General features: G+C 48.4%; 1 protein-coding gene across 4 annotated transcripts in view; it reads right to left on the minus strand.

The window, feature by feature from the left end:
• crlf1b (cytokine receptor-like factor 1b) overlaps nucleotides 1-10,315 on the minus strand; it is a 28,178-nt gene extending 17,863 nt beyond the window's left edge. For 2 of the 4 annotated variants that reach the window (XM_072594430.1, XM_072594431.1), the window contains exons 1-2: nucleotides 9,907-10,315; nucleotides 5,312-5,590 (exon numbers count right to left, since the gene is read on the minus strand). In XM_072594430.1, coding sequence (XP_072450531.1) covers nucleotides 5,312-5,590; nucleotides 9,907-9,967 — 340 coding nt within the window. In that variant the 5' untranslated portion in view covers nucleotides 9,968-10,315. The remainder of the gene's footprint in view (nucleotides 1-5,311; nucleotides 5,591-9,906) is intronic. The other 2 variants (XM_072594432.1, XM_072594434.1) reach the window with 1 other exon arrangement.
• Between the last annotated feature and the right edge of the window lie 2,415 nt (nucleotides 10,316-12,730).

The raw sequence follows: 12,730 nt of genomic DNA on the forward strand, positions 1-12,730 counted from the left end.
GGTGGAACGATTAACATGGGAGACATGCAAGAGGCTGGAGAAGTGCAGAGATCTTCAAGGGTGCTGGGTCTGAAGAAGACTATAGATTGAGTGGGGGTGACACCACAGAAAAATTTGAAAATAAGGACAAGAATTTTAAAACTGAGGCATTGTCAGACTGAGAGCCAATACAGAGTCTAGATTAGAGTGGTGCTCATCTAGACTCTGATTTCCAGCATCTGCAGTCCTCACTTTTGCCTGAGAGCCGATACAGGTCAGTGTGCACAGCTGGGCAGTTGAAAAATGTTCAGAATCTAGTGTTAGAGGGCTGCAGAGTTCTGGATGAGCTCCTTTTAATGAAGGTTGGAAGGGGGAGATTGGACAGGTTCAAATCATCAAATCCCATGATAACAAAGGTCTAGATGAAGCATTTGAGCAGTACATGATTGAGGTAATTGTTGAGGTACTGTGGAATTCATTATCGCAGGATGTAGTTGATGCCAAAACATTGAACGTATTCAAGAGGCAGCTTGATATAGCACTTGGGGCAAATGGGATCAAAGGTTATGGGGAGAAAGCAGGATTAGGCTATTGAGTTGGACAATCAGCCATAGTGGAGCAGGGTGGAAGGGTTGAATGGCCTCCTCATTCTCCTATCTTCTGTTTCTATGTAAGGACAGGGAATGGCAATGTTACAGAGGTTGTAACTGATGGTAAGATGGAATACGCCCAACTTGCCTGGATGGGTGCAGCTCCAACAACACTCAAGAAGCTCAACACCATCCAGGACAAAGCAAACGCTTGATTGGCAACACATCCACAAGCATCCACTCCCTCTCCCACTAACGCTCAGTAGCAGTGATGTGTATTATTTACGAGATGCATTGCAGAAATTCACCAAAGATCCTCAAACAGCTCCTTCCAAACTCATGACCACTTTCATCTAGAAAAACTAGGGCAGCAGATACATGGGAACACAAACACCGCCCCCGCCCCCAGGTTTCCATCCAAGCCAGTCTTCATCCTGACTTGGAAATATATCGCCGTTCCTTCAATGTCGCTCAGTCAAAATCTTGGCATTCCCTCCCTAACTGCATTGTGGGTCAACGCACAGCAAGTGGACTGCAGCGGTTCAAGAAGGCAGCTCACCCACCCCCCCATCTCAAGGGGTGACTAGGAATGGACAATAAATGCTGGGCCCAACCAGTGATACCCACATCCCACCAGCAAATAGGAAAATGCTCAGTTGATGCACAGTGATCAGCAAGCAGGTAAGTGCTGCATTTTGCTTGTTTGTTTCTTTAGATCTAGTTTTTAAAGTTTACCTTTTCGGGGGATGGCAGCGAAGGCAGTGCAATGTTCCTCTTGCAACATGTATGAGGTGAGGGAAGCCATTAGCGTCCCTCCTGATTACACTTGCAAGAAGTGCACCCATCTCCAGCTCCTCCAAGACTGTGTTAGGGAACTGGAGCTGGAGTTGGATGAACTACGGATCATTCGGGAGGCAGAGGGGGTCATAGATCGGAGCTTTAGGGAAGTAGTTACTCTGAAAGTTATAGACAGATGGGTGACAGTGAGGGGGACTGGGAGGAAGCAGCCAGTGCAGGGACCCCCTGCGGTCGTTCCCCTCAAGAACAAGTATACCGTTTTGGATACTTGTGGGGGGGACGACTTACCAGGGGTAAGCAACGAGGTTCAGGCCTCTGGCACGGAGCCTGTCCCCGTTGCTCAGAAGGGAAGGGTGGAGAAAGGTAGAGCAATAGTTATTGGGGACTCAATAGTGAGGGGCACAGATAGGCGGTTTTGCGGGGGCGACAGAGACTCACGTTTGGTATGTTGCCTCCCAGGTGCAAGGGTACGTGATGTCTCTGATCGTGTTTTCTGGGTCCTCAAGGGGGAGGGGGAGCAGCCCCAGATCATGGTCCACGTTGACACCAACGACATAGGTAGGAAGAGGGGTGAGGATGTTAGACAGGCTTTCAGGGAGCTAGGTTGGAAGCTCAGAGCTGGAACAAACAGAGTCGTTGTCTCTGGTTTGTTACCCGTGCCACGTGATAGAGAGTCGAGGAATAGGGAGAGAGAAGAGTTAAATGCGTGGCTACAGGGATGGTGCAGGAGGGAGGGATTCCGGTTTCTGGATAACTGGGGTTCTTTCTGGGGAAGGTGGGACCTCTATAAACAGGATGGTCTCCACCTGAACCTGAGGGGCACCAGTATCCTTGGGGGGAGGTTTGCTAGTGCTCTTTGGGAGGGTTTAAACTAACTCTGCAGGGGCATGGGAACCTGGAGTGTAGCTTTAGGGTACAGGACCTTGAGTGTACGGAGGTTCGGAACAAGGCATCGATCTCTCAGGAGGGTGCCTGTAAACAGGAAGGTGGCTTGAAGTGTGTATACTTCAATGCCAGAAGTATAAGAAATAAGGTAGGTGAGCTTGCAGCATGGGTTGGTACCTGGGACTTCGATGTTGTGGCCATTACAGAGACGTGGGTAGAACAGGGACAGGAATGGCTGTTGCAGGTTCCAGGGTTTAAATGTTTTAGTAGGGTCAGAGATGGGGGTAAAAGAGGGGGAGGTGTGGCATTGCTTGTCAAGGATAGTATTACAGCAGTAGAAAGGGTGATGGAGGAAGACTTGCCATCTGAGGTAGTGTGGGCAGAGGTTAGAAATAGGAAAGGTGAGGTCACCCTGTTAGGAGTTTTCTACAGGCCTCCTAATAGTCCGAGAGAAGTAGAGGAAAGTATTGCGAGGATGATTCAGGAGAAGAGTGAAAGTAGCAGGGTGGTTGTTATGGGGGACTTTAACTTCCCAGATATTGACTGGGAAAGCTATAGCTTGAGTTCGTTAGATGGGTCGGTGTTTGTCCAATGTGTGCAGGAGGGTTTCCTGACACAATATGTAGACAGGCCAACAAGAGGTGAGGCTATTCTGGATTTGGTTCTAGGTAATGAACCAGGCCAGGTGTTAGACTTGGAGGTAGGTGAGCACTTTGGGGACAGTGACCACAACTCGGTGACTTTTACTCTAGTGATGGAGAGGGATAAGTGTGCACTGCAGGGCAACAGTTATAGCTGGGGGCAGGGAAATTATGATGCGGTGAGGCATGACTTAGGATGTGTGGATTGGAAAAATAGGCTTCAAGGGAAGAACACAAATGATATGTGGAGATTGTTCAAGGAACAGCTAATGGGTGTCCTTGATAAGTATGTACCAGTCAGGCAGGGAGTAAAGGGTCTTGTGAGGGAGCCGTGGTTTAATAAGGAATTGGAATCCCTTGTAAAAGGGAAGAGGGCGGCCTATGTAAAGATGAGGTGTGAAGGTTCAGTTGGGGCGATTGAGAGTTATAAGGTAGCCAGGAAGGATCTAAAGAGAGAGCTAAGAGCAGCGAGAAGGGGACATGAAAAGTCCTTAGTTGGTAGGATTAGGGAAAACCCAAAGGCTTTCTATAGGTATGTCAGGAATAAAAGGATGACTAGGGTAGGTATCGGTCCAGTCAAGGATAGTAGTGGGAAGTTGTGTGTGGAGGCGGAGGAGATTGGTGAGACACTAAATCAATACTTTTCGTCAGTATTCACTCAGGAACAGGACATTGTTGCTGATGTGAATATTGAGTCAAAAGTGATTAGAATGGATGGCCTTGAGGTATGTAGGGAAGAGGTCTGGGGAATACTGGAAAGGATGAAAATAGATAAGTCCCCTGGGCCTGATGGCATTTATCCTAGGATCCTCTGGGAAGCTAGGGAGGAGATAGCAGAGCCATTGGCCTTGATTTTTATGTCGTCGTTGCCTACGGGAATAGTGCCAGAAGGCTGGAGGGTAGCGAATGTGGTTCCCTTGTTCAAGAAGGGGAGTAGGGATAATCCTAGTAACTATAGGCCAGTGAGTCTCACTTCTGTTGTGGGCAAAGTCTTAGAGAGAATTGTAAGGGATAGGATTTATGAACATCTGGATAGGAATAATGTGATCAAGGATAGTCAGCATGGTTTTGTGAAGGGCAGGTCGTGCCTCACAAACCTTATTGAATTCTTTGAGAAGGTGACCAAGGAAGTGGACGAGGGTAAAGCAGTAGATGTGGTGTATATGGAATTTAGCAAGGCGTTCGATAAGGTACCCCATGGTAGGCTAATGAAAAAAACTACGGAGGTATGGCATTGAGGGTGCATTAGAGGTTTGGATTAGGAATTGGCTGGCTGGAAGGAGACAGAGGGTAGTAGTTGATGGTATAGGTTCATCTTGGCGCGCAGTTACTAGCGGTGTTCCAAAAGGATCTGTTTTGGGACCATTGCCGTTTGTCATTTTTATAAATGACCTGGAGGAGGGGTTTGAAGGCTGGGTGAGCAAGTTTGCAGATGACACGAAAGTCGGTGGAGTTGTGGACAGCGAAGAAGGATCTGGCAGGTTACAGTGCGATATAGATAAGTTGCAGAGCTGGGCAGTAAGGTGGCAAATGGAATTCAATGTAGCTAAGTGTGAAGTCATTCACTTTGGTAGGAGTAACAAGAAGATGGATTACTGGGCTAATGGTAGGCTACTTGGTAGTGTGGATGAGCAGAGGGATCTTGGTGTCCATGTACACAGATCTCTGAAAGTTGCCACCCAGGTAAATAGTGCTGTGAAGAAGGCATATGGTGTACTGGGCTTTATTGGTAGAGGAATTGAGTTCCGGAGTCCTGAGGTCATGTTGCAGTTGTATAAGACTCTGGTGCGGCCTCATCTGGAGTATTGTGTGCAGTTTTGGTTGCCATACTATAGGAAGGATATGGAGGCATTGGAATGAGTGCAGAGGAGGTTTACCAGGATGTTGCCTAGCATGGTAGGAAGATCGTATGAGGAAAGGCTGAGGCACTTGGGGCTGTTCTCATTGGAGAAAAGAAGGTTTAGGGGAGATTTGATAGAGGTGTACAAGATGATTAGGGGTTTAGATAGGGTTGACAGTGAGAACCTTTTTCCGCGTATGGAGTCAGCTGTCACTAGGGGACACAGCTTTAAATCAAGGGGTGGTAGGTATAGGACAGATGTTAGGGGTGGATTTTTTACTCAGCGAGTTGTGAGTTCATGGAATGCCCCGCCAGTAGCAGTGGTGGACTCTCCCTCTTTATGGGCATTTAAGCGAGCATTGGACAAGCATATGGAGGATAGTGGGTTAGTGTAGGTTAGGTAGGCTTCGGTCGGCGCAACATCGAGGGCCGAAGGGCCTGTACTGCGCTGTATTTTTCTATGTTCTATGTTCTAGAACTCACATTTGCACACTCATAGCTAAGTGTGCTCATCACATATGATGCACACTCAGACAGGATCCTGGTGCTAACAGTGATTAGGAGCAAGAGCAACTTACAGCCCACATAGAGACATGAACCAGCCAGGACTCTGTTGTCACTACGGTGACACAAAAGGTTATCACCGGATTGTTGCCGTGAGCCGTTGAGTCCACGAAGGGTCACCTTCAGTGCACTGTCATTCACTAGACTGTACAAGTTTGCAGGAAGCTGCTCGCCGTTCAGTGTCCAGTACAGATCCTGGGCGTCCGCGTTAGCCTCAGGGTTCACAATGCATGTAGCAGTCAGAGATGAACCAATGGTCAGAATGGGGTCCTGAGGCACAACCACAGCAAGTGCTGCAAAGGAAGGAAACATTTAAAACAGCAAAAACAAAATAGAACTTGCCTTACCCAGAATTCTCCCCCTTCAAATTGAGGAAACTCATGACTTTAACTTGTGCTAAAGTATTTTACAGCCAGTGATATTGCTTTGGACACGTGGTCACTGTGGGAATGTAAGAAATACCACAGCCACTTTGTACCCGACCAGCTCCCACAAACAACATGGTCAGCGGTTTCTCAGGGATGGACATTGGCGTCTTGCTCTTCTATAGATATTGATATATGACATCCAAACAGCAGCAGCAAGACTGTTCAATCAAGTCTCACACCAAGAGCAGCATTTCTGACTGTGCAGTGCTCCCTCAGACACTCTCACGTGCAACGTTACCTCCATCTGCCAAAAGCACACCCTATGGGAGCACAAAGGAGCAACCCAGCAATGCTGTATTCCACATGGCATTGCAGCCCCCAGTCTCTCCCCCTCTGGCAGTGCAGCCCCTTGTCTCTCTCCCTCTGGCAGTGCAGCCCCTTGTCTCTCCCTCTGGCAGTGCAGCCCCTTGTCTCTCCCTCTGGCAGTGCAGCCCCACTCTCTCTCCCTCTGGCAGTGCAGCACCTTGTCTCTCCCTCTGGCTGTGCAGCCCCCTGTCTCACTCCTTCTGGCAGTGCAGCCCTCTGTCTCTCTCTCTCTCTCTCTCTCTCTCTCACTCCCTCTGGCAGTGCAGCCCTCTCTCTCTCTCTCTCTCACACACACTCCCTCTGGCAGTGCAGCCCTCTCTCTCTCTCTCTCTCCCCCTCTGGCAGTGCAGCCCACCATCTCACTCCCTCTGGCAGTGCAGCCCCCAGTCTCTCCCCCTTTGGCAGTGCAACCCCTTGTCTCTCCCTCTGGCAGTGCAGCCCCCCTCTCACTCCCTCTGGCAGTGCAGCCCTCTCTCTCTCTCTCTCTCTCTCTCCCTCTGGCAGTGCAGCCCTCTGTCTCTCCCCCTCTGGCAGTGCAGCGCCCTGTCTCACTCTCTCTGGCAGTGCAGCCCTCTGTCTCTCTCTCTCCCTCTGGCAGTGCAGCCCCTTGTCTCCCCCTCTGGCAGTGCAGCCCCTTGTCTCCCCCTCTGGCAGTGCAGCCCCTTGTCTCTCCCTCTGGCAGTGGAGCCCCTTGTCTCTCTCTCTGGCAGTGCAGCCCCTTGTCTCTCCCTCTGGCAGTGCAGCCCTCTGTCTCTCCCTCTGGCAGTGCAGCACTACATTGGATAATGTCATCCAGACTGTGACCATCTGACAGAGGGTAGAGTGTCACCCACTGAGTCACAGTTAGTGATTGTGCTGTTGCTGACGTTGCTAACCTCACTATGTACTGACTGACCCTCTGCTGGAGCTCATTGTCATTCAGCCTAAAATACACTTTGATTTTGAAATCGTCATACTTGGTTTCAAATCCCCCTCAGAATCTCCATCTCAATCCTGCACCGTCTGAATCCCCACCACCCTCTGAGATCTCGGTGCACCTCCCTCTTTGGTCAACATGCCTTTAATTGCCTCAGCCCCACGTTGTTCAACTCCTCCCTAAAACTCTCAGTCCGTGGACCTCTCTCTTTTTCTTTAAGACAGACAGTCTGTTTCTCTTTGATGAAATTCTTGGCAACGCAGCACTCATGTCGTCATAACTGGCCTGATGTCAAGTATTACCTTCATATGAATCATCTTGAGGGTTTTAAACGTTATTAAATGGGATAAATAAATGCAGGTCTTTGTTATATATTATCCCCAGCCTTGGCTTCTTTGGGAGATCCCACTGTCCTCCTGCCTGATCTGTATGAAAGGCAGAGACTGGCAATGCTGCCTGGGCTCTCGAAGCTCAGCAGCAATAACACCCCCCCCACCCCCACCCTACTGACCCCCCACTGATACCAGCAAGCTTGAGGCTAAGATCAGTAATTGAATGACCTAGCTCCTTTGGGGTTAAAAACAGACTATGTTTCAGCGGGTAGACTTCCCGTCTGCTGTTAGATCAGAGGCTATATTCAACGCCACTTCCAAAAGTGGAGTTTCAGCAGCAGATCTGGGAGCTGCAATGGGAGCAGGCTTTAAATCCTGCACAACACTATAAACTGCTGGTGTCAAGTTGACTGTGAATCCTATTTTAAAAAGAGACTGCCTTTTCCTAAATTACAGTTGTTGGGAGGATCGAGAACCCGAGGGCACAGTGTTAGTGTCAATGACAAAAGGACAGGAGACAACATGAAGAAAAGCTTTTTCATGAACTGAGTGGTGAAGCTTCGTATTCCCGTCCTAAAGGTGACAGCTCCAATCAGGGCATTCCCAAGTGAATCGGATTCCTGTCTGAGGAGGGAAAATGCGCAGGATTATTCCCTCTCATCTATGGAGATCCCACAGTCACTCAGAGGGTCTACACAGGCTGACTGCCACGTGGACACATTAAGCACACCTCCCACCTCCCCCCTCCCATTCCAGAAACCACAGTGGACCTCAGAAAATCAAAAGTCGCAGGAAACTTCAGTTGTGGAGAGGAGGCAGGGGGAGTGGGAGCAGCTAAAGAGTTCCTACAGAGAGGCAACACATACTATCACTGTTCTGTGATTCTATGAACAGTGACAGTATGGGAAACTTATCTCAGATTGACTGTAGGATATCCCAAGGTCATGACATTTAAGGAACCACGAAAATTTCACTCACCTACATCGTAGAGAGGTAGTGGAGAAAGGATGAGAGCAGGACCGAGAGGAGGCCTTCACTGTCAAGAAACATTAGGCAGACGGTTTGCATTCAGCCCTTTCAGCAACTGACAGCAGGCCTGGTAGGAGGTTCTAACCTCTCACTGGGGTCTGAAAGGGGAGCCACTGTCAGGCCGCTTCCACCTTTAGGAGAATCTTCACCTCAAGGCGTTTCACCGCAAGCTGCAACTAGCAGGAGTTGAGAAGACAGAGGATGTGGACCATAGAAAGTGGTGGAGATGAATATGCTAATTTAAGGAGAAGCTAGATAAACACAGCAGAGAGAAAGGACCAGGAAGGGATGTTGATAGTCTGTGATACTAGGTTTGTGAGAAGATAAGCAAGGGGAGTGATGGGGTTGGACAAAACGTCTTTTTTTCCAGCTTTAAATATTAAATAAGTATTTCAAAACTGTTGGCCACATGTTCCAAGAACCAGAAATGAGATCATTTCTTCAGGATCAGGTCATACACGAACATCTGAGGAGGCTGTAGACAATATGGTCATGGTACATTATTGGACAGCATGGAGGGAGCTTTACTCTGTATCTAACCCCGTGCTGTCCCTGTCCTGGGAGTAGTTGATGGGGAAAGTGAGAGGGAGCTTAACTCTGTATCTAACCCCGTGCTGTTCATGTTTGGGAGTGTTGATGGGGGCAGTGTAGAGGGAGCTTTATTCTGTATCTAACCTCGTGTTGTCCGTGTCCTGGGAGTGTTTGATGAGGAACAATATAAGGGGACCATTTCTTCCAGTTGAAAAGTGTAGAGGGAGTTTTCACTGAAGGTTGCCTCTCACAGTAATTGCTAACAGCCTGATGGCCTGTTTGCAGGTTCTGAGCACAGTCCTGTTCACCAGCCTCCAGCACATTCCAAGTTGTGTAACGGCAGGTCCACACTGATTTCCTCTCAGCTCTGAAGACAGCATCAGTCAACACTTCCAGGAACCGTCGGTCTGTGTTACCAATCTCTGTCCTGGGAAGAGGTGTGTGCATGTGGCCCTGGGGCTCTGACTAAATCCTCCTTTTATTACACTCCCACTTTGGCCTCAGCTCGTTCCCAGGGTCTTTCATGTTTTCTCTGAGTCGACCACATTCTTTCTCATTATTTCATTTAGCAGATCAATCTGCACACCTCCCTCCCCACACCCCCCCAACCCCCCACCATTAACTGTTTCATTCCTTTCCTTTTCTTTTCTCTCTCTATCCTCTCTCCTCGTCTTTCATCAAACCCACATAATGACTAAAAAACAAAGAGAAAGAAACATTATAAAATTTAAATCCCTCTGCAGTTCCCAGGTTTTAAGAGTTTCCTGCTGCACAATAACAAAGGGAGAACTTAACAGGAATTGCAATTATTTGTAACTCACGTCTTGATTGCATTCAAGGGTTTAGTTCCAAGCAATACACACTGAAGGTAAGTATGGGTGACACTGACCCCTCTGTATCCACAGCAATGTTTAACAGTTTCACATTGGTCCTCCAGCACCACTAGTTGACCTCTCACTTGCTTCATATACCTGTTACTCTGGGTCCAGTGCAGACAGAGTTTAACCCCCTCATTTCATATCAGCCAAAGCAACATTTTCCCAACTGGTTTTCAAAGTGCGACTTACGTGTTAGACTCCAAACCAGCTTCATCAGACACAACAAAAGAAGGAAAACGAGCGACGGCATCTTACTTCCACTGTTGTTTGATTAAAAATTACAAGTTTCCCTGTGGTGTTGGGGTCAAATCAGTCAGAAAAATACTTAAAGAAAGAGCGAGAGTTTCTTCCCAGTGCCTGGTGTCTGAATGAGTGATTCTGCAGGAGAATGTTCCAGGTCTGTGCACTGCCTGCCAGGGAGTTCCGCAGTCCTCTACCTTTCAGGCTGTAATGTGACAAGTTGATCCTTGCAGTGCCCCACCCTCCAAACCCCTTCAGTTCATCAGTGTTCACTATTCTGAAAAAAGTTCGGTCGTTCCCTGCACAATTACGCCTCTTGTGTTAGACTGAATAATCCTTCCTGTAATTAACCCTGGCTGCCTACAATTCCAGTCAGCCTACGGATTGTTCAAGCCTATCCCGCAGCTAGTGCCAATAATTAAGCGATGACTCACTCTGTATATTGGTGAATGGCTCAGGGAACACTTAATGGGACAGTAAACAGCATTGAATATCCGAAAATCACTCTCCAACTTATAATAGCAGAAAAGGCAAAAACTCAGAATCTCCACACTTTTCTGATATGCCCCACCTCCATTACCGTACCACTCTGTTACAGCCTACACCATCACGATAACACTCTGATATACCCTACACCCCTCACTGCAACACACTGATATACCCCACACCCCTCACTGTAACACACTGATATACCCCACACCCCTCACTGTAACACACTGATATACCCCACACCCCTGACTGTAACACACTGATATATACCACAACCCTCACTGTGACACACTGATATATACCACATCCCTGACTGTAACACATTGATATATACCACAACCCTCCCTGTGATACTGCCTGTGATAGTTCCTTGGATGCTGCCTGACCTGCTGCACTTTTCCAGCAACACATTTTTAAGCTCTGATCTCTAGCATCTGCAGTCCTCACTCACTCCCTGTGATACTCTGATATAGGCCACACCCCTCACTGTAACACGCTGATAGACCAACACCCCTCACTGTAACATGCTGATAGACCAACACCCCTCACTGTAACATGCTGATAGACCCCATACCCCTCACTGTAACACCTTGATATAACTCACACCCCTCACTGTAACACCCTGATAGACCCTACACCCCTCACTATAACACTCTGATATAACCCACACCCTCACTGTAACACGCTGATAGACCCTACACCCCTCACTATAACACTCTGATATAACCCACACCCTCACTGTAACACCCTGATAGACCCCATACCCCTCACTGTAACACCTTGATATAACTCACACCCCTCACTGTAACACCCTGATAGACCCTACACCCCTCACTATAACACTCTGATATAACCCACACCCTCACTGTAACACGCTGATATACTCCACACCCCTCACTGTAACACTGATATACTACACACCCCTCATTGTAACACACTTGATAGATCCCACACCTCTCACTCTAACGCTCTGATATAACTCAAGGCCCTCACCGTAACACTCTGATAGACCCACACCCCCCACTGTACCACTCTGATATACTCCATATCCCTCACTGTCACACTCTGATAGACCCCACACTCCTCACTGTAATGCTCTGATAAACCCCACACCTCTCACTCTACCACTCTGATATATCCACACCCCTCACTGTAACACTCTGATAGACCCTACACCCCTCACTGTAACACACTGATAGACTCCATACCCCTCACTGTACCACCCTGACATACTCCATACCCCTCACTGTAACACTCTGATAAACCCCACACCCTTCACTGTAACACATTGATATATCCACACCCCTCACTGTAACACTCTGATAGACCCCACACCCCTCTCTGTAACACACTGATAGACTCCACACCCCTCACTGTACCACCCTGACATACTCCATACCCCTCACTGTAACACTCTGATAGACCCCACACCCCTCACTGTAACACACTGATAGACCCACACCCCTCACTGTAACACTCTGATAGACCCCACACCCCTCACTGTAACACTCTGATAGACCCCACACCCCTCACTGTAACACCTATGATAGATCCCACACCCCTCCTATAACACCTTGATATACCCCACACCTTCACTGTAACACACTGATAGACCCACACCCCTCACTGTAACACACTGATATATCCACACCCCTCACTGTAACACTCTGATAGACCCTACACCCCTCACTGTAACACACTGATAGACTCCATACCCCTCACTGTACCACCCTGACATACTCCATACCCCTCACTGTAACAGTCTGATAGACCCCACACCCCTCACTGTAACACACTGATAGATCCCACACCCCTCACTGTAACACACTGATATACCCCACACCCCTCACTGTAACACACTGATAGACCCCATACCCCTCACTGTAACACACTGATAGACCCCATACCCCTCACTGTAACACATTGATATATCCACACCCCTCACTGTAACACTCTGATAGACCCCACACCCCTCACTGTAACACACTGATAGACTCCACACCCCTCACTGTACCACCCTGACATACTCCATACCCCTCACTGTAACACTCTGATAGACCCTACACCCCTCACTGTAACACTCTGATAGACCCCACACCCCTCACTGTAACACACTGATAGACCCACACCCCTCACTGTAACACTCTGATAGACCCACACCCCTCACTGTAACACTCTGATAGACCCCACACTCCTCACTGTAACACCTTTGATAGATCCCACACCCCTCACTGTAACACACTGATATACCCCACACCCCTCACTGTAACACACTGATAGACCC

This window comes from Chiloscyllium punctatum, chromosome 24 (assembly GCF_047496795.1).
Source record: "Chiloscyllium punctatum isolate Juve2018m chromosome 24, sChiPun1.3, whole genome shotgun sequence".
NCBI lineage: Eukaryota > Metazoa > Chordata > Chondrichthyes > Orectolobiformes > Hemiscylliidae > Chiloscyllium > Chiloscyllium punctatum.